Source organism: Condylura cristata, unplaced genomic scaffold, assembly GCF_000260355.1.
Source record: "Condylura cristata isolate star-nosed mole 26May11 unplaced genomic scaffold, ConCri1.0 scaffold00027, whole genome shotgun sequence".
NCBI classification, from domain to species: domain Eukaryota; kingdom Metazoa; phylum Chordata; class Mammalia; order Eulipotyphla; family Talpidae; genus Condylura; species Condylura cristata.
Window position 1 is genome coordinate 3,034,616 of NW_004567128.1, and position 22,719 is coordinate 3,057,334.

The 22,719-nt window shown below is 45.2% G+C and overlaps 1 protein-coding gene across 4 annotated transcripts in view; it reads left to right on the forward strand.

Moving 5' to 3' along the window:
- FRMPD4 (FERM and PDZ domain containing 4) overlaps positions 1 to 22,719 on the forward strand; it is a 613,488-nt gene that overhangs the window by 510,987 nt on the left and 79,782 nt on the right. For all 4 annotated transcript variants that reach the window (XM_012730327.1, XM_012730329.1, XM_004689848.2 and 1 more), the window contains one exon: positions 18,795 to 18,955. In XM_012730327.1, the coding sequence (XP_012585781.1) occupies positions 18,795 to 18,955 (161 nt within the window). The remainder of the gene's footprint in view (positions 1 to 18,794; positions 18,956 to 22,719) is intronic.

Below are 22,719 nucleotides of genomic sequence, written 5' to 3' on the forward strand. Positions count from 1 at the left end.
TATATAATTTAAAAAAGAAAAGGAAGTCATGCATTATCAGGTCTAAATATTCAGCACAAACTGGCATTTCTGGAATCCTGGGCTTTACCCACTGTTGCTTATTTTGCCAGATAGGGCTGGGGCACTGGGACTACCATTCCCACTTTCTTCCTGTTTCTGAAGAAACACTGTTCTAGCGATTTTTTTTTTTTTCTTGCGGTCTCGATTTTCTATTTCCCTCCTTGCCTGTCCTGTGGTAAATGTTTTGCCCTTCTCAAAGGTAAAAGTCAAACTCTAGCACCGCCTTCTTTCCTAGACTACTCCCCCCTCAGTTCCTCCTCCGGCTCTAAACCGCTGTGATGATTTCCTGAATCATCACAAAGATCATCCTGACTCTTTCTTCTTTCTTTTCCCATGTTGGAACCACGGTTTCCTTCATCCCATGCCTTTCTCTCTTGCTTTGGTTGGAGTGCATCCTCAGGTAACTTGCTTAGAAAAGATGTGCAGGAGGTGAACTTGCTAAATCTTAGCATGTCTGGAAATGTTTTTAGTCTGCCCTGTCACTTCACATGGAAATTCAGGTTGAGAATTTTTGCACAGAAACTTTTTTTTTTTAATTATTGAGGTAACATTGGCTAACAAACACTGTATTTGATTCAGAAATTTAGGATCCTTTCTTTTCAGGTGCATGTCACCACATCACACCCACCATCAAGGCACCCGTTACCCTCCACCTTGGTCCAGTATAGATTCGAGGCAAACTGCATTGCCTCGGGCCTCCAGTCCTGCATTCACATAGTGAGCTGCTGCGCATTCTTTTCTCCCCAATGGATTTTTTCTCTCCACAGTTTTGAACATAATTTCTTTATCCTTGGTGTATTAAAATTTCATTGTGATGCATCCAAGTGTGAAGGTTCTTTTATTGTCAGAGTAACTTCTCTGGTCGTTCAGCTCAGGGACTATTCACATTCATCTCTTTGATCACCTCTTTCTCCCTATAGCTTTTTCTTTTATAGAAATTCTTATTAATTGTATATTGGAGCTTCTGAACTAATCATCTGTAAATTTTTAAAATAATTCCAACATGTTGTCTTTTTATTCCACTTTCTGAAAGATTTTTTCAAAACTTTATCCTTCCAGCTGTCTACTGAATACAAAATTATATATTTGAATTTCTGAGTACTCCCTCGTTCTTACTTTTTTTTCTTTTTTGCAATAAAGTACAGTGCAGCATATAGCTCAACTCAGAAGTCTTACAGGATGCAGGCTTAGAAATGAGATTACTGAAACGTAATATGCATATTGAAAGTGCGATGGATTATGATAGCCCTTAAGAAACAGGTTATACCGCCTTACTTTCACTTTAGGTAGAAAAAAAGGCAGTATAACAAAATGTCTTACTTGGCAGTTATTAATAGGAACAAAAGTGAGTGTCTTTCAGAATTTATTTTCGCCATTTGTATTATTTTCATCAATGTGCGTGCTCATACACTTCACGGTGTTTTTTTAATTAGGCCATCTTTTTAATTGTACTAACTCATTATGTATGTTATATATTTGTATGTTTATATGTTGCAAATATTTTTCTTAGTGGTTTGTTGTAACTATACTTTTGCCCTTTTATTTTTTAAAGACTTATTTATTTATGCATACAGCACTGGGGTACAGGCCAGAATTGCAGGGGCAGTGAGAGGATTCACCAGAGAGAGTGGGGAGCAGAACAGGCAGATGGAGATGGACGAAGGACACTGCTGAGGGGAGCAGCGGGCGGGTCAGAAGAGGTCTGCCGCGCCATGTGGTCACCTCCGGGGCAAGGATTGAACTCACACCGCAGATGCTGCTAGCTTCACGGTGTTGCACTTTAACCCATTGCACCACCAGGGAGGACCCACTTTTGTCCTTTTAAATGGTTGTCTTTTCCTTTATAGCTTCTGGATTTCACATTATACTTAAAATACCTCTTCTAGCCCAAGACGCTAAATGTATTTATGAGTATTTTCTTCTAGTATTTTCATAGCTTGAATGTTTTATAACCAATATACATAGGCAACTTTGTATATGATATATTTGGGAATAGATTTCCAATTACATATTCAGTTAACTCCATTTTAAATAATAGTTCATGCCTTTCATGAACTATTTGGGATTTGAATTACACTCATGCTTTATTTCTGGATCATTTCTGTTCTATTGCACTAGTTATCTGTTTCTTTTAGAAAATGTATTGTTCCATGGTATAATGTTTCAGCCAGGACTCCCTTCATTGCCATATTCTAACTTCCTAAAGCCCACCTACTGTTTACTCTGTTGCTCAGTGGCCCCAACTGTAAAATGGTGATGTAAATATTGCCCACCTTGTCGGGTTGCTGTGAAAATAAATCTTATAATTCATATTTATCATCCAGAACTGTCTTACCAAGCTTATTTGATGTTAGTAGCACCTGCTGCTATTATGGTAATGGTGCTTTTCTTCAGTGCCTAGCACAGTGCCCAATTAAAAAACTACATGACTTAACCACTACATAAAAGAGTATCATTTATTGAAGAGAAGGGAAACCATTTGCAGGGAAGTCTTCAAACCCTTTTGTAAAAAAGTAAAGAGATTAGGGCAAAATATCTGTGTTTTGTCCTAGCTCTTTGATTTGTTTCCCCCATGGCTCGTGTGGCCCAGAAAATAAGTGTCACACTAATAAAGGTTGAAAGTAGTTTCCAGCCCTTAAATTGAATTAAATGAATACTATTGTGACAAGTTAATTAGACATCCATAAAATTGTTAAATATATGTCATTGAAAATGCCTATGCACCATATTTTGTTAAACATCAATTATGATCATAAGGAATCTGCATCTAGTAAAATGGATACTGCTGACACATGTTAATTCTTTTGGAAAATAATTGAGCTCTTTAAAATTTTCAATATGCTGTTAAGTATGCATAGCCTCTGAAAGCTTCAGCTATTTTGAGCTTATCCAAGTGAATCTAAAATAAAATATGAATTTTCCCTAAATTCTCTTAGCAAGACAAAGGCACACACAGATTGTTAAAGCCAGGGTCCATAAAATAAACTTGACTATAGATGTTCAGGCAGGAACGTTCCCTTCTCAGCAGCTCTAGAGTATGTGGGAGCAGCCACAGGAAACGTAAACAAATAATAGGTATTTCCTTTGCCCACAACACAATATTATATCAATTCTCAACACTGCAGTATAAGAGTTTTGAAATGTGTGCTTCTAATCTAGACCCATTCAATTCTTGACAGTGGTCTGGATTCATGCTAACATAATATCACATGTAAATTCAAGCCACCAAATTAGTTATCATCAAGATATTGCTCTTGCCTCCCACAAATGCTGCTCCATGTAGGACCTCAGATTCTCAGACCGTCGCAGAGAATTGACATCAACAAAGACTGGTCGTCCAGTGAGCTGGTAGTGAGGGTGACTGCAAATTGCAAGATAATGGAAGTTGGTTGTCTGTGTCCTCTTAGGCTCCTCTCCCTAGATATCTCCCACTGAGTCAGTGCTTTTCAAAATGCGGTCCCCAACCCTGCATAGACTCACACGGAGTGACTTTTGAAAACACAGGTGGCTAGGTAATACTGGGCTAACAAGTGGGTAAAACTGATGTATGCTTTAAGGTGTCTACTAAATTGAGACTGAAAAATGAAATATGCTAAAGCCACAACATATTTCATCAAAATAGATATCATGGAAAATATCAGAACACTGCTGCACTGTTTTAAATTAATATTTTTAGTTTGAAATGGGTATGAGTGGAGGGAAACTCATAATCTTGGATGATATTGAGTGTTCTACTCCCAGAGACTATTCTCCCTACCAAAATAAAAGACCTTACCTGCTTGAATAGGTCCTGAGCAACAGAATCCTGCATTCTTCTCCAGCCCATTATCCCCTAAGATGGACCTTGCTCACCACCCCCCACCACCCTCTACCAGCTGGAGTGCACGCTTGAGGTGCTAGCACTTCATGGAAGGACCATGGATGTCATGTGAAGGTCCCTGTTCCTGGGTCCTGTCCCAGAGCTCGCAGTCAGGGTTGAAAAAACAGGCTTGGGTTCACTGCTCAGTCGTTTTCTAATGTGGTTTCACCAGTGTGACCTCCTGCAATAGGTTTCCATAGTATACATGAAGTGTTCCATCCATGGCCTCCTCCTGGATTCAGTTCACATTAACTTTCTCACCCAACTCTCACGCTGTTTATTCTGATTCTTGCTAAACAGAGCTTATGATCCTGAGCATTTACTTGTTGACTATATTCCTATATCACCTGTCTTTTAAAATTTTAATCACCAATAAATCTCAGTCTATGATTGAGTGTTCCTTGGGAGTAATGTATATCTAGGGTTGATGATGTGATGTGAGGTTGAAAGCTACCAGCTTTGCTAAGCATCTCAATCAGCCCACTGATGTGACTTGGTTATTATTGCTTTTGACACGTTAGAGTATCATTAACATAAAAGTAATCTCTTGAACACACTGAATGGAACTCAATTAATATAATTGATTATTGGTCCAGCTGCAGGAATTTTTCAGCATTAGGGAAACTGACAAACATCTTGCCCTTTAAGATACTACAATTAGATTCACAAGGCATAGTCAATACATATTTACAAGCATTAAATTCAGTCTTTAACAATGACAGAAATTTCTCTGGGTGGATGAACTGACTTTTGATAAAAGCCTAATTGTTGAAATGGTTTTCAGTAGTGGTATTGACAAATAGATCTTAGTCCTCGAAGAATAAATTTGATCATAAATTAATGGAACCTATTTTGGATGATAATTTATACAAGCCCTAATGGTTGGTTTATTGCATCTCATTTGTTAAAGCTCAAAGCTTGACTGGGAAAATGCATAAGTCTAGATCTGTTTAAACTCTATGGTCCTTTGAACTGTAGCCCTCAAAATGGATTATACTGTGATTCATAAATAAAGTTAATAGCATGCATTCAACAGAATTCTTAAGAACTCTATTAACCTTATTTTCTAAGATTTTCCTCTTCCATCTCCTAGAATGTGTAGAATTGCAGGATTTTTATTTCCTCAACCCATTTTATTGTGGATCTGAATAAAGTGGTAGATTTTAGAGATTCTGAGCTTTCCAAGAAGGATGTGTTCTTGCTGATAAAAAATGGGTGTAGCTGAATCTGAGCAGTATTTTAGAATGGCTCTGAGTCCTCATCTCTAACCTTATTTTTCCTAACAAGTCCATCGAGTTACCTGATAAGCAACACTCACAGTTGTCCCTACCATCAGTTTCGTTTATGCCTCTATGGTTTCTCTTGATTTGGAAGGTCCTTCCCTTCCTTAGCCACATAGTCATACACCTAGATTCTCCAGACTCTTGTCTTGGGCACTATTTGTGAAGTGTTTCTTGGTCCCTATTTGTTACCCTTGGCTTGGGTTAACCGCCCCCATGGATTGCACCTCCACAGTGTGAAGTGTATCCTTCCATTACATCTGTCTTAGTAATCCATGCTACTCAGATGTTTATATCAGTAGTTCAACCTACTGGATGGGAATTTCTTTGAGGTACTAGAAGGCATGGAACCAAGGAGAAGTTTTGTGAAAACTGTATTTGTGATTGCCAAAAAAGTCCACAATTGCTAACTGATGGAGCCAATCTATGTCCCCATCAATACACATATAAAGAAATTGTGGTGTATATACTTACTGGAATACTACATGGGTATTAAAAAGGTGAAATAGTGTCTTTGGGGACAAAATGGCTAGACCCAAGATATTATGTTAAGAAAGTCCAAAAGTGGAGGGCAAATATCAGATGGTTTTACTCATCTGTGAAATATAAATAAAAAATAACATACACAGGCAAAATATAGCAAGAACAAATCTTAGACTTTGAAGATTTTACTGGTTACCAGAAGTTACAGAGGGGAGGGACGGGGAGAGGTATGTAGACAGGTTATTGGCACGGATGGTTTGGTGGAGTGGAATGTACACACATATGAAGGAATAAAAACATAACCCCAAATTTTTTAAATGAAAAAAGGGGAAAAGTTGTGGGGAAAATGAACAAAAAAATCATTGAATGAGGGAATGGATTCGTGAGTAAAAGAATGCCCTGGATACTGTTCTGTCAAAGCTGTTACACATCTGTCGCCTCTGCCTGGAATAGTTTTCCCATGGATAACCTCCCAGCTCAAGTCCTCTCTTCATTCAGATCTCAGAGGCAACCTCCTTAGAGAGGACTATACTCCCATCTTGTTAAAAACAATCCACCACCTTTCACCCTCTATTCTGCTACAGTTTTCTTAATAATAACTCTCATCCTTGACAGTACTATGATATAGTTTGTGTTTATTTGGTTCTTCTTGTCACAGTCTTTCCACTAAAGAGGGTTGGTACTTTTTTTCTGTAAAGAACCAGAAAGGAAATATTTTAGGCTTTCTGTACCAGATGATGTCTGTCATAACTACTGAACTCTGCAATTGTAGCCTGAAAGAAAATACAATGCATAAACAAATGGATGTAGCTGTGGTCTAATAAAGCTTTATTTATAAAAAACAGGCTGAAGTACATTTGGCTCTTATATTTAGTCGGTAATCTTTTCCAGAATATAAGCTTAGCATTTCAAATCACAGCTATAGCCTAGGTACCAGGCCAAAAAAAAAAAAACTTCTATTAAATAGTTGGTGAATAAATGATGGATAAATTGGATTCACTGTAAGTAACAGGAGACTGATTTTCCTTGAATCAAAAAGGCAATTTATTCCAACTTGAAAGAAAAAGGTAGACAAAATTTTCAAGTGAGCAGATCAACTCTTCTAAAGCATGAAGGCATTAAGCCTCATCTAGCTCTCTGATTCAGTAAGGTTCTCCCTTGTCAGTTTTACTATATATCTTTTGAGTCTGTTCTGTGGGTAATACTGAGCAAAGATAATGCTATCACTCTGACAAAGAGACAAAAAATGACTTAGTTAAGATAAAAAGAGATTACCATCCATTTAGATCAGACAAATAGAAATGGAGTCTGCAGTGGTGAAGTCTTTGAACTCAAGTCTTCATTGTGTGTAGAGGTTTATTACAGGTAAAAGGAATACACTTTAACAGCTGTTTACTTTAGCTTTTTGTTGTTTTTGAGAACTTTGGGTACCCAGTACTTTGGGTATATCATGGTCGATATATTATAGATATTATTGATATTAAGCTGAATGCTATTCTCAATACTAAAGTAGTTTTTGCTCTTGGCTAATGTTGGGGTGCAAAAGAAATCATCCCATACCCCTCTGGGTTCTGGGTTCTACTTAGGGTGGGTAATTAATCAAAAACAGTAACAGACAGGTTAGCAAAAGAAAAATCTATTGAAGAAAATATGCATAGAGAATTGACATGGTTTTAAATTCTAAAGAATATTGCAGTGGAACAATATTGAACCTATATTTATGGACTGGGGGCATCAAGGAATGAGAGGGAGGGGGATATTTCATAGGACAGACCAGGAAGGTGACCTCCTCTAAGAGGAAAGATGTTCTCAGAGGGAAGGAACATGCTCACTGATAAACCTATTAGTTGGTTCCCCCACCCCCACCCCAGGCTCACTAAGCCTTGATTCACTCTGGTTTCCACACCACCAACGTGACAAGAGGCTACTCAGAGCACATTGACAAAAGCCTGTCTTTGAGGGAGACCTACCCCACTGTAAGAATCAGAAAAATAGCTAGAATTGTATTTTTCACTGGAGGCAAGGATCAGGAGATGCCCCATGAGTGCTGTCCAGGGGAAGCGTTTGTTTCATGGGACTGAAAAGTGGGGGAGACAGGCATGGTGCATGGCTGAGACCCGCAGCCAGGAGGCCAGTGTGGGCACAGAAGGAGCCAGCCTGAGGCACCCAGAGGCACGGGACCTAGGAGCAGCTGGTCCTGAGAGGCCTCCAGGGGCAGTATGGGGGGTGGGGGGCATGGAGCCTGGAAGAGGGCTGATGTGAAGGTGAGGGCGGCCAGAGTGGAGCAGATCTCTCCAGAATGGTGCCTAAACAAGTAGCTGGTGGGGGGGAGGAATCTGCTGCTCTCCCCTGGTGCCTTTGCTCTCTGCTGCCAGCACGTGCCAGTGGTTGAAGCCAAGGGAAGGCCGCAGGAAGGGCCCAAGTGCCATTGGCAGGGGAGGGGCGTCCAGGTCAGGGAGCAGGCAGGAAAGGTGCCAGGGGGCTGGCGTGCGGGGTGTGATGTTCAGTTCGGGCGTAAGAAGCTTACAACAGAGGAAACATAAGCAAACAAAACCCAAATCAGAGATGTGTAGCCTTGGGGAGTAATGCAGTTTTGTATCTAAGGAAACGCATTTCTCCAGGCAGGGGCCAAGAAACATTATGTAATGATGAAAAGGTCATAAACTCTTAATTAAAACAAAGCCGTTTGTGCAAGCCTTTGATTCTGTGATTTCTTTACCAGCCCCTTTTACCAGCTTCTATCAGAAGTTCTTAGTCATCCGAATAAGCCCTTCCCATTTCATCACTTTCTGAAATCCTTTGTGTAAAGATCGTAAAGTCATGCAATTTATAAAGTGTGGCTAATCATCTCTCTAAAAACATCTCTTATAAAAATCAATTGATGTTTTTAGATATTGTCGGGTAGGGTTTCTCTGAGTTTGCATTTACAAAAACCACTGGATTGTTTTCCCTTTGCAAGTGCAAAATCATACATTTTCAAAGGCTACATCTAGAGGACAGGGAGCAGAAAAGCCCTTGGTACAGTGAAGGACCCGCCTGTGTTTTCAGCCCACCCACAGGTACTACCCTTCAACAGGAATCAACTCTGAGGGCGTGGAGACAAGTTTTCAGACCTAAACTGATGGCTTTAGCATGTTTGACAAAGGCTTGACTCACTGTCAACAAGGCTGCAATTCAAAAATGCATTTCCCTACAGCTGCAAAAATATAAGGACAAAACTCTGCCTGGTCACGTCACACTTTATGCTTGGTCAGCCACGGGTGTCAGAGGCTGACCCCTTAGAAAAACTTGGGGTGGTTGGGCTTCCAGCCCCCAGGGGGTTCCGTGATTGGAGCCCAAGGTGAGAGAACCATCAGCTCGAGGCCAAGCCCGTCTGCCTCATCTCTGGCCGCAATAGGATCTCTGAGCAAGAGGGACAAGCTCTGCTTCCTGTCAGTGCTTGAACTTCTTTTCACGTTTCTAAAAATGCCTCTGAACTTTTCTGGATGTGAGAGCTGGACTTTTCCAGAGCTTTGGCGAACTTTGTAACACCAGCGGTCTGCCTCTCATGGCTGAGGATAGGAAGCGCTCTGTGGGCCATCCCTTGGGTCAGAGGGCCTGAAGCATCACAACAGAAATCTCCACATCTTGGCTTTTACACTCTATTGGTAGAAAGGTTTTGAACCAATGCCCACCCCCCAATATTCATTCATTCCTAGTTTATATATATGGACTTCTATAAAAGGTATTTTACAGAGAGGATAAAGCACTGTTAAAAAAAAAAGATGTTAAAGTAAGATGATATGAAAGTGAAATATACATTTTTATTAATCATAAACATGCTGCTGTCACTGATGCAGTAAAAACTATCTTATAAATAACAGCAAAACGATTGAGATACTGATTTTTTTATATTTATTATTTATGCATACGGAACTGGCCAGAGGTGTGGGGGGTGAGAGGATTCACCAGAGACAGTGGGGAGCAGAACAGGCAGACGTACTGAAATACACTGCTGAGGAGAGCAGCGGGTGGGTCAGGAGAGGTCTGCTGCACCCTGTGGGTCAGCTCCCTGGCTGGGGATCGAACTCGTGCTGCAGTGCTTCTGAGAGCTTCATAATGCAGTGCTTTAACCCATTGTGCCACCAGGGAGAGCCCATAAGATGCTGATTTTATTCTTAAGCACCTTGATTTGCCACTTCGTTGAGTAAAAATGTGATGGTCTGGTTGTAAGTTCAGCTTCTTTCTTAACTTGATTTTAATCTCTGCCATTGGATCAAAAAAGGCACCCCAGAAACAAAGCCAGGAGCAAGTGGACAGTGTTTCCCAGTTTGCTTCCTCGATCTGGAAATACTGTTTTCAATCCCAGCTGCACAGAAAATATTGTTAAAATTCAGCTGGAACATCTCCATCTTCTTTGATGTCCATCAACTACCCACAAACCGAATAGATATTGCATCTTATTGTATTTAACAGATGATTTCACCCTCAACCGAAACGCTTCATTTGCAAGATTTTTAAACAGGTTAGAAAAATTCATTTGCAATTTTTCCAAGGCTGCTGTTTTTATGGATATATATTTGCATAATTTTCAATAAAACAAACACCTGACGGTGGAGGTGGGATCGTTTCCAAACATCTGTTCCCTACATTCTTAACGCAATCCAAGGTTCTTGTAACAAATAGGTTACTCTCATTCATTCTTCTCATATCCTTTGCTGGGAAGAAACAACTTTTTCATTCACCATCACTGGTCGCCAGCCCCCTCCAGGTAGGACGAAAGTGCTTCTCTAGCCACTCTGTCCTTTGGGATTTCTCTCAGAAGCCACCTCTTGTTGGCACACGGGAGCACATCCCTCGCTTTGGTGCCAGGGCTTGCATTCAATGCCGTCAAGCTGGCGGGCATCTCTAAATTTACCCCAAAACCTTGTTTTGTTCTAGTCAAAGCTGCTACTGCATCATTTTCTGCTTCTCTGTATTTGTGCCAGTATCACAGCGTCCTAAGAATTGTCATTCTGTAATGGGTGGCTGACATCTTGTAAGGTTAGACAACCTCAGGGTTTCTCTTGTTCAGAGTTCTTCTCTGTTATGACATAGAACTTAGAATTCTCTCTGTGCTGTTCCTTACAATGGACCAAGGAGCTATCTTTACTGAAAGGCATTAAATCGAGACGTTAATTAGAAAAGACTCGAAATGGTCATATTTAGTGCCCCCATTGAGGAGCACCCCATTTATTTCAAGCCCTCTTAAAAGTCTCCAACAATACTCCCGTCTCGTCAACATTTTCTGATTTCTCAGCTAAAGCATTCTGAGTTCTCTTGGCAGTTCAGGTCCTATGGAAGCTTCCAAGCTTGACTAAGCAATCTAAATCTCCAGATGCTCCTGATGTGGTGTGGGAACTGACTTGACACCAGCCTATGGAATTGATTAGTGAAGTTAAGTTCTCCTGAACCCACAATATGCATATTCATGAAGGCAAAGAGCACAAAACTCTTAGGTGAGCCAGAAAGATGTGATGTGCAGTTACTTATGTTTACGTGAAATTGAATTCGCATCCAGTGGTGGGTTTCAATCCCAAAGGGCAGAGGCTGGACCAGATTTGCTTTCAAAGAAAGAAAAGAAAGGCAGAGACCAAGATGGTAAGTACAAAAATGTGTGTGCTGTATGGGCCCCGGACGTACAGGTGGAAACGCGGTGGCCAAGCCTCTGGCCTTGAGGGAGGGCTCGTCGTGTCCGATGCGGGAAACTCAGGGTCCTTATTAACAGGAGTTCTGGAAGGATCTCCTAGCACGATGTGACTCCACAGTCTGGCTTCTCTCCCAGCCTAGTCACTTCTCCTCTCACTCCCCTTTTTCCTTTTCCCCCAAAGATTCTGTTTGCTCAGAGTTTCTGTTTTCTCGCAAGCGCCTAGAAAGTTTACCCATAAACTTGGGTGTGAGGATAGCCTATTAAACCCCTGCCAGTTGGCAATTCCGACATAATCATGTTGAGCATCCTGAAGTCCTGGGCCTCTCATTAGAGCACAGCTCCCAGCAGGCCTTGAGCTCTTCAGGCCACACTATCTGGCCCAGAGCAGCCCAGACCCAGGCTACTAAGTAGTCCCTGGCTCCCTGTTGTTCCCCCTCTGCCCCTTCTTTAGGCTCAGCCTGTAGGTCTTGGTGCCTTGCTAGACAGACAGAAGACCAGGTCACCTCTCCTGAAGGTCCTGCCACCTCTCAGGGCTCCTCTGCCTTTGCCTTCTGGGCAAGTTACTTTCAGGAAACAAGTCAGAAAGAAAATCTGCCATCAGCTTTGGCTCTGGGCCCCTGGCGAATGTGTTTGCCCTAGAGCGAGGGCTATCTACTGCCTCAGGTCTGGGAGAGGAGAAACCTAAAGCAGAACAAGGCAGAAAACAATTTTAATGTGTTAATTTGCTCCACACATCCTCAGACTTTTGACTCACTGGAAACCCCGCCTACTCCAGACTCTCAGCTATAACCTATCAAGCCTCTGCTTGCTTCCCCTCTCCCCCACTTAGGTTCTGGTTCTGGGGAGCCGGGGTCTGACTAGATGAGCATTTTTGCTCATAGCTTTTCTTTATCTCCCTCACGGGCCACAGTCGGATCTGTGAATGATTGGGCATTGACTTGGGAACCCCCCACCCCATGTCCTGTCAGGGACAGGAGAAAGTCTTGAAGAATGAACCAGGGGTTCTTGTGGCTACCATGTTAACAGAGGTAATGTGAGGCGCGATTTCCATTGGAAGAATCAGTTCCAGTGTTACGTGGTTATTCATACATGGTGTGCGAAGTAAAGTTGAAGAGAATTCTTTGGGGTGTGGAATTTCAGGGTTCTTAAATATGGACAGCACTATTTACAAATTGTATGAGTGGGCTTTTGATCTGTAAGGCACAGCTTCAAAATTCAGTGTCTTAATGAAACCATTGTCATCATCCCTCATTTAACTAGCTGGCCTAGACTGGGTTACTGGGCACCTCACCTGCGTGGGGGTCCTCACTGAGCTGTCAGCTGTCTGTTCCACGTCTGTCCACTCTGCTGCACATCTGCCCACTCTAGAGCCCAAGTGGAAGAGACAACAAGAATTTGAGAAGGTCTTTTCATGCAGATGATAGAGAGGCAAGAGCACATGTCAGCTACACAGGTATCTTTCTCTGGTATCTTCTGGGCTCATGATGTGCTCTAGGCAATCAAGGTTGGGAACTACGTACTGTGTCCAGTGATGGGCAGTGGAAGACACTAGCCTCCGGGGGACAGATGGAGAATAATTCAGTGCACACGCAAATCGAGATGAGCATAAACTAATATGACACTGGACGCTCCCTGTCATCACAGCTGGTCACCCCCCGAGAGCGCAAGTGGCCTTCCGAGGCAGGAGTCAGGAGTCAGGCACAGAGAGTAGGTCTCTATTGTTCTCCTTTTCATGACAATGTTAGCCACCCAGGTTTCCCACCTGCCACCTCTTCCCAGCTTCTTTAGCACTACACCAAAGTCAGAGGCTTCTAAATTTGGAGCTTCATTCCAAACTCTTCCCACTCAGTCCATATTGCACGAAGGACCTTGTTGGTGGTCAAGGCTGCATCAAAACTGAAATTATTTTGGGTTCACATACAGGGCACCTTCTACCAGTCAAAGCAATGTTTTGTGATCCATTGGATGATCCGTCTTCTATTGCTCTTGAGGAGGTGAGGCCCCCAGAGTCCAGGGAAAGCCCTTTCCCTTTGTGATGGGGCGTGATACGGTAGGATTACCGTAATTCCTTTTGAAATGAATCTTTTAGCAACTGGAAGATGGCTCATTCAGTCTCAGTGGACACATTTCCGTCTCAATATGCTCTGGATTTTCAGGGCATGGACTTCTCACCTAACCGTGCGTCTGCTGGAGAAAGTTGGGGGTAGAGGCCGGAGGTGCATGTAGTAGCACCAGCTGTGTTCTTCTGGTCTCAGCATCAGAATTCACCGAAGCGTGTTCTACAGGCCAAAAGATGTTGCTTTTTCAGCTCATTATGAAAGCAGCTTTATTTAAAACACACACGCACACTATTGCAAGGAGAGAGCCAAAAAGTGCTTGCCTTAATAAAAAGAACAAAGTGATGTTTCATAAGGGAACATTTTAATATGGATCCATTCTTACTGGAAAAGAGACACTGAAATGGATTCTCTTAGATGGGTTTTTCCTGACAATACAGCCTGTTGAGCAAGGAAGTGATGATTCTGTTGCAAGGCTATCATCGAAGTGCAAGCAAAACAGAGTGACTCAAAATCATACCCGAAAGCCCAGAAGGAACAGTGACCTCAAGTGCATACCTGGCTGTGGTCTCGCATCTGAACCTGGTGTCTCAGTGCAGTGACCTGAGCCACGCCGTAGTCCCCGTTGACTCAGGGCACGCCGTGCCTGAGATGAAGGGCCCGCTCCTGTGTGTCCCCTTTGGAGTTACGCACCCAGAACCCCCAAACCTGCCTGCTCTAAATAGGTTCTGCCATCTGCCGCATCAAGACAAAAACCACATGGACCTTTAATGGAATACATTCATGGGCAACACAGGAAAGGGGAAGGATATAGTTTCCAAATCAAGCACCTGAGGTTACCTGTCCCCTCGTGGGTGAAAGTCCGGCCAAACATGATTGACCCAAGCAAGGCCTGAAAACCTGCCCTAAGTCTAAAGCACCTTCGGGCAGGGAACCAAAGAGAAGGGTTGAAACAGGCAAGTCTGGAAGAGAGCAAAACCAAGAGAAGCACCACCACCGTTAACCTGCCCCCTCAACCCCCAGGCCTCTCCCCACATCCATTTCAGCCAGTCCAGACCAAGAAGCAAGTGCAGCTTCTTCACATGACCCTGCTGTGGGCCTCCTTTTGACCTCCATCCTGCCTCCTTCCTCCCTAGTCTCCTCTCCAGAGTCTTCTCTCTGCTCTACTCCACCCTTCCTTGGGTGGGGCTAGCAACCTGGAGCCTCCCCTTTTCCTGGGGATCCCCCTGTTACGTTAGGACAGAATTATTGTGACTAACTTTCCCTGCAGTTCAGGCGCACTCCTTAGTCTGGGGCTTGGTGGCCACTTCGAGGCCTGGGAACAGGATCCTGGTCAACTAGCCAACAACGACGCATCATGGAGAGCCTGCGCTTTCTTCTTCCTCCTCTTATTCCTCTGTGGCATGGACTTTTCTTGTATCTAGCAATTTCTGTTTGTGTTTACTGTGCTGTTGTATTTGATGTGCCATTTCAGGTTGAAGGTCTCAGAGCTTACTGAGGATTTGTGAGGCATTTCATCGAGAGTTGGGCTGCAGCTATTTGAAACATTATTAAGTTTGTTTTCACATTTTAAGATTGAATGAGTTCATAACATCTGAAACCCATTCCTGTCTATTTTCATTGACCTCAAGAGAGATAACATCTGTGGCTTCTTGGCTGTTTGCTCTGTGCAGGAGATTTTGCTTAAGCACTTTCATTTAATCTTCACAACTATCCTGTGAAAATGTTACTATAATTATCACCATTTCTGCATGAGAAAACTGAGGCTGGGAGTGATAATTCATACAGGTATGCTGCTAGAAAGTGGATAGGGTTCGAATCCAGAGTCTGACTCCAAAGTCTTGCTCCAAACCTCACCTCCATTCTCACCTCCTCCACTGGGCATTTGTGTGCTTCTTGGGCAAGCCAGAGAGCTCCTTGAAGAAAAAATGCCTTCTGTGGCTTGGATATATCAGGACACGGAACTTGCTTACACAGTGTCTCATGGGCATCCTCACTGGGATCATCTGCTTGTTCGGAGAGAAGTTTCCTCAGTTAAAAGTCCCACCTCTGCTACTCGCACCCTGACCTGAGTCACTGTGACCTTCTGTCCAGATTGAGGCCCAGGGTCCTGGTCATTCTTCCTGCTTCCACCCTGTCTGTTCCCCGTATGGCAGCTGTCACGTCCTTCACTCAGAACCTTCTGGTGGCTTCCTGTCTCAGTCAGAACGATGGTCAGTGTCATTCCAAGAGCAGCGTGATCTGGGGCCCCCCCACCCCGATCACCTGTACCAGTCCCCTCACTTCCTCCAGGCTCTGCTTTCAGTCCGCCCTGCTCTGGGCAGCCACATCAGGCCTCGCACCCCTCTCAGCCGCTGGTCCCCTGCAGCAGTTCCGTCTCTTTCCACTTTCCTCCTTAGTGCTCATAACCACGCGACCTACCATGCGTTTTACTAACTTCTTTGTATTTTCTTTATGCCTGAACACTCGAGTGAGCCTTTTATTTTGGTAATGCTTTTGTTTCTGTTATACCTCAAAAACAGAGGACTCGGTGGGTGTTCAGTAAATATTTGTTGACTAAATGAAGAAATGAATGCATTATGGAGTTTGGAGAATTGAATGAACATGGAAAGCATTACGAGAAGTTCTTAGCACACAATCTGTGTTTAATAAAAGTTCATAAAAATAGCATAATCGTTATTGAATGCATGATGGACTAATGAATCGGGACTGTTCCTTTAGCATGTGCTCAAAAGAGGGCAATCCAGCACACGCTGCCCTCAGTGCCGCAGCTCATGCCGCAGTGGGTGCCGGGAAACTGGTCCTGGATAGCCAGTGTTCTTTCCCCATTACCTAGAGGGCGGACAAGAGTCCACTGTCCCTGGGCGGGTGAGTGGCCCACAAACCCAACTCTGTTTGGAGTCACCTGGGAGCCTTTTGAAAATCTGCCCCTGAGTCCCACCTGCAGGTGCTCTGATGTGAGCAGCTGCGTGAGCCGTTATGAGCTCCTGGGTGTTTCACCTGCAGCAGTCTGGAGCCACATGGGAAAGCTTTTCCCAGAAGTGAGCACACGGGGGCATCAGCCTTCCCCAGCTGCCCTCTAGACTCAGTATGGAGATTATGATGCCCAGGACCCAGATCCCTTCCGCCACGCAGGGAGTCATGGGCAAGTAGCTGAGCTCATGTGGCATGCATCTCTGTGCGTCGTGGTCCAACGTCAGAGCTCAGGGCCAAGGGCAGAAAACGTGAACCTCCTCTCCCCTTTCCCTTTGCCCATGGGAGATAAGTGGAGGGGTTGTTTCTGACTGCAACTGGGCAGGCTCTGTGTCGGAGCCCTCCGGGAGAGGAGGTGTGTGGTCTGGACAGTGTCCACCATGCCGTGGTAGCCCCACGCTCTTCCAGACGCAGGGAGGGAGGGTCAATGACAGGGGGTCAGGTTCCTGGGGGTGGGAGCTGTAGGCAATCCAGAGGTCTGCCTAGCCACTCAGGTCCCCGCCTTGGCTTCCCTGCCTGCTGCCTGTGGCCCAATCCGTGCCAGGCCCTGTCTGAGGCCCCTGCCCTGGCCGCTGGGACTCGCCTGCACCAGTTTTCTGTTCTCATCAGGACTTGAAATTCTGGTCACAGGCTGCCAGGCCTCCCCATGCGGCCTTCTGCCACCTTCATCGCAAACCTGTTCCCCACTACGGATGTCACGCCTCGACTCTGGGTCCAGACAGACACCGGAAGCTGGGGGCGTACGGGGGCCAGTTCTAGGCGTGTGATGCACGCAGGGCCTGGCTGGGGCTGTGTCGTCTGCTGTCTTCAGGTCTTACCCGCCATTGGGGGTGGGGCCCCGAATTACCATTTCACACTGGCCTTGCGAATTCCTGGGCTGATGGAGTGCCTGACACTTCAAATCAGGAGACCTGGTGTGACTCGCACCTGGCTTACACCTGAGAGGATGTGACCTTGGCCCAATTACTTCTCTTGCTCAGCATTGGCAAGAGGAGGTGCCTCCTTCCTAGGGGTCTTCTGAGCAGGAGCAGGGAAGGCAGATGAACGCCCGCAGCACACACACACACACACACACACACACACAGTTCTCAGCTAACACTTCTTCCCTGACCTTTCAGAGCTCACACTGCCAACGAAAAAGACATTCCTTTCTTTTTCAAAGGGACTTTGAAGCTCTTCTTTTCCTCATCAGTGATAGATGTCTAAAGGATGGTTCCTAGAACACACTCATGGATTTTCCTTAATTCTTATTAATGCCACACAAGGGTGACTGAACCCCTCTGTCTGTCTTTATCACACTTAACCGTGTCCAGATGGCACGTGGATTAGCGTGTTTCTAGGTATGTAAAAAGGATCTTCTTTACTTACTGAAGATTAGAGAGAAAAAGAATTGAGTTAAGCGAATGTCGTTGAAATCATCTTGGCTTACATCACTTTAAGGAGAGATTTCCAGTGGTCAAACTCAGAAATCTCCCCAAAAGAAGGCTGCCTTGAATGGGACACATGGGGCCCACTCCCTAAGGGCCCTGGGCTTGTCCTGGGCCCGAGCAACAAGAGGCCGCGGCTCCATCTGCTTCCTCGCTGGGAAAAGCCACTAACAGCACCTCTGCTGCACCTGCACTCTCAGGTGGTTTTTGTGGATCAAATGACAGATCTGTGGGAGCAGCCTGGAAAACTTCAACTATCATACACTTTTCACATTCACTTTATTGATAAGATCTCTGACATGGAAGTGTTTACCCAAAAAAAAGTTTCATTCAAGTCACATGAAAACCTCCACAAATATAAATGCCAGAAGTTACTTTCTCAGCTTCTTGGAGAGGGGGGTGTTTGGGGCAGTTGGATAACCTGTGACCACCACAGAGGTCCCCTGCACTTCCGTTTCTCTGCAGGCGGAAGCCGCAGGCATTGCCTATAAGTGTCCAGACCCTCCTAGGCACTTCCTCACTTTATCGGTTATAATTTGATCATCTTCCACAATGAAATACCTTTTTCTCTATTTAGTAATTTGATTATCTACAGCACACTCGCAAGATATTAGTTCTGTGGGAAACAAAACAAAACAAAACAAAACAGGAGAAGGTGAAGGGATGTGGGTGTGGGGTGTAGGGTTGCCATTTCACAGGTGCCCAGGATAGTCGCCTTAAGAAAGCCACTCATAGCAGCAGCACAAGCAGGCGAGGTTGGGGGAGCAGCCTGTGCAAAGCCCTAGAGCCCTAGAGAACCTACAGAAAAACAGTAGGCCTGGTTTTCAAAGAACAAGGAGACCAGAAAGACTCCAAGGGAGCGATGTCTCTCCCCCTCTACCAAACAGGAGAGACGCTTTGGAAATGGAGGAATGCGATCGCCAGGCCCTGTCTAATGCCACCTAACTGACGCCTCCTCTCTCTCTCGTGTGTGTGCTTTCCCCACAGTCACATGACACAGGCAATCCCATATGACGACCCTCGGTTTGAGAGCTGCCAAATCATCCCTCCAGCTCCGCGGAAGGTGGAGATGAGAAGGGACCCTGTGCTGGGATTTGGCTTCGTGGCAGGAAGTGAGAAACCAGTGGTCGTTCGCTCAGTAACCCCAGGTAAGCTCCAGCTCTGCTGCTTGTCCTCCCTGGGACATCCACGCTCACTTCCCAGGTGGCCCTGTTCTGTTTCATAGGTCTCCCCTGTGGCTGCGAAGGCAGCGGGGTCTTCCCAATACCTGGTTCGTCACCCCACCAGCCGAGCAGAAATGGTTCCTCAAACTAGGCTTCGCTGTCAAAGCCGTGCTGTCTCCTGACTTGGCAAAACACTGACCATCTCTTGTAACTGTAGAAATGGCCTACTTCTACTGCATGAAAGCCAGTAATGGAGGACAGGCACCCAACTGTATTTCGGTGAGCTCAAGACAACTTTTTGAGAATAGGCCGGAAGTGGTATCCAAGTCACCATAGGATTCAGTCATTGCGGTGGTTGGAGTCTTTCAGAGATGCCCTCCCCTTCCTTCCCTAGAAGCAGAGTGTATTGCCCTAACCCCTTGCTGTCGGGCTGGGCCAGTGGGCTGACTTTGGTCAAGGGCAGGATGGCAGAGAGGACACAGCCATGACTGGAGTTATGCTCCTGAGGTGGAGGTTGTTTCTTGGGCTTCTGCCATGCCGAATCGAAGGGTTTCCTCAAGCTTCCCCTTCAGCAGCTCCCTGGTGAATGCACAAGCCAGCCTGCCTGCAGCTTAGAGCTCTTGGCCTGATCTGCTGTGGGAAGCAGAGCTTCCCAGCCAAGCCCAGCCTACATCCGCCAGCCTGCGGTCATCCCAAAGGCGCAGGAGCATGAGAAGGCGGGACACCCTGCTGGGACAGGGGGAACTTGTACAGCAAACACGGATGTAATGAGTCCAAAGTAAATTCTGCAGCGGGATCAGACCCGAGAGCACGCCACGTGAGCCATTCACATCCGAATACGCTCACATGGGCATCTCAGCACAGTGGGGACCAAAGGGCTAGGATGCATTTGGCTGAAGTGCACGTGGCCTTTGCCTTTCCAGAGATGGCATTCTTTCTTGTTATGATTACATGTATTTACCACTTATTTGGTGGACTCGTATTGGATTTATTTTCAGGGAAAAGGAGACTCTCTTCCATGCTGTTTGTCTAGGATTTTGAAAGTGAGTAACAGAGTTCAGTAGTCAAGCAGTTAGGAGGCAGACTCTGACACCAGACGCCTGGGTTTGATGGATTCCTGCCTCTGCCTCTGCCTCTTATTAGATTTTTTTAGCTTTCGTGTTAACTCCCCTGCATTTCAGTTTGGTATAACTGCTCTTCTTCTCCCTGGACAATGCAGATCCTAGCAGTATCGACCTTAGGGCGAAGGAGAAAGTGATAGGTATGCCAGGCGCATACTTATCAGCCCATCAGTGCCGATAGTGACGATGGTGGTGGTGATTTAACTGTCCAATATTTGGCCAGTTGAATATGCCAGTTAAAGGAAATGAAAACAAACTAGTCTATTTTTAAAGTTGATGTCATTTTTCATCATTTTTCGTCATTTTGACATAATGGGCCTCAGACAGGCATCGCACATACAGCAGCCCGGCTCAACTTGTAGAGAGACGAGTCCATTTCCTCTTCGCTCCTGCCATTGCCTCACCCACAGCCTCTGGCTCTATCAGCTGGACCGTCTATTTCCATAGCTATGGCTCATATTTTCGTTCCCTGTGTGGGATTGTTGAGCTTGATGCACTTGCAAACCTCATTCTCAAAATAAGAGAGGTGTTGTTTTTTATGATAATAAAATAATATATATACTTTACACGAATTATACAATGCAGAGAGTCTAGAGGGAAACCTTTTCAAAAATCACCTGTGCTTCTACTACTGCGTTCACCCTATTTAGCATATGCATAGGACACATATGTGTGGAAGGCCATGTTGTACATGCACACACATACTGCGAATCATGTGGATTCTGTGTGCATGTGTGTGTGTACATGCTTTTTCCTAAGTGGGATCACATATGGCGTGCTATTTTGTAACAGTGGGATATTTAAGCATCTCAGCTTGTGAGATTCTCTGCAGTGTGTGTCCTCCCTGAAGAGACTGGAGAGTCAAGGCTTGTTTTCATTTTCATGGATCGCCTCACTGTTCCTTCAGCCTCTTCTCTCCCCTGCCCTCAACACTTTTAGCTGCAGGACACTAATCCCTACCATTAGACAGTTTTGAGAAGAGCAGAAAAATGTAAAAAGACTGTTTCCACACATTTTTGTGAGTGAAAATGCTGGCCAAGTAAAGTGTCTATCATGAAAGGACTCTGCTGAAGTCCCCAGTCACTTCAGAGACGTGACTAGATTTGCACCCCTGGACAGTGCAGCCCTCAGAGTAACAAGCACAAGATGACTCTCGGGTGTGTCACTGCTGTGTGTCATTCTCTGCTGTTCCTCATTCAAATTGCTTATCGAAAGCATAGGCCAAATGTCAGCGCACGTCCAGTTCATCTGCAAGCGGTTCTCCCACAGAGTAGTTCACAGCCATTATCCAAACCGTTCTTTGGACCATTTTTACTGGTTCTGACCCACATTTGATATCTAACCACTTGTTGATAGAATTTGAGGGGCTGTTTGCATATAGGCCAATACTTCTATGAAACCCCTCAAGTGATTTTCAGAATTCCTTATGTACATAAACACTGATCTCAGTTCTTATGTCTTGAATATTATCTACCACTGCTATGGGAACAGGTGAGGCCTTTCGCCACTCTCCTGCTCCCCAGAGAGCAGACAAGTCTATTATTTCAGCCTGAATGACGCATGTTCGAGTCTGGAGGGCGGAAAACAACTGGATTACTCTGAGTTCCATGTCCCGGGTATGCAGCGTTCATTTCAATGACTACTGGAAGTCATAGCGGTAGTACTTGGAAGTTGACCCTTCCACTGCACCTGTTACTCACTGACAGGCCTCTGGAGATGAAGTTAAAATTATACCAGCATAGACTACCATTATCATTCAAGACGCAGTGGCTTAGACATGGGAAGACACACCAGGTAGTCAAAAAGTATCTGCTTATTGGTTTTCTTTAATACCGATGTGTGCTTCATGCAGCTATGACTTTACATTTACATGTTAAGAGACCTGGCTTTGACCAGGCTTTGAATCACAGGAGCACATTCAAAGGAGATGTTGGCCACTCTGCGCTTGGAAAAGTCACAGATCTCAGGGGAGACGCGCTCCTTCTCTCGTAGCCTGTTCTTTAACCTCTCTGAGTCCCGTGAAAGGGCGGGAGTGTAACTTCAGTGTGGTGCTCAGCAACTAACCCCTTGCTTAGTGCATGGTAATTGACCAACCAGTATTAGTCCCTTCTACCTCCTTGGAAAAACAAACTGTAGAGAGGGCAAAGCAGCCGCTGGCCCCGGGATCTGGTGACCCTCGAGGCCACGCTGGTTGCTCCTGTTAACCAGCCGCAGAAGCCGCTCTCTGACCGCGCGGGATAGGGACCCAAGCAAGAGGCCGCTGCGCTCCCGTATGAGCCTGCGCACCAACAGCCAGGCTCCGGGGTGGCCCAGCTCCCTGTCTGCCAGCCGATACCGGTGACAGCTGCCTCTCCCCAAGCCCCCTACTTCCTTCCTCCCATCTTCTAGACAAGAGCTGTTAATGTGCTCATGAGTGAATGATCCCCACTTCCCGAAACCTCCCCCAAAGCACCAAAACCCACGGTCAGAGCCCAGGTGGCTTCCTGCCGCCCTCGTAGGGAGCGGCATCCCTGTGCTCACAGTGTGCGGCCCCTGCTGGTGAGGGCTGAGCACTAAGATGTGGGTGCGGCTTTGGCTGCAGGACCTCTGCTTAACTGAGGGCTGCTGGGTGGAAAAACAGCTGCTTGT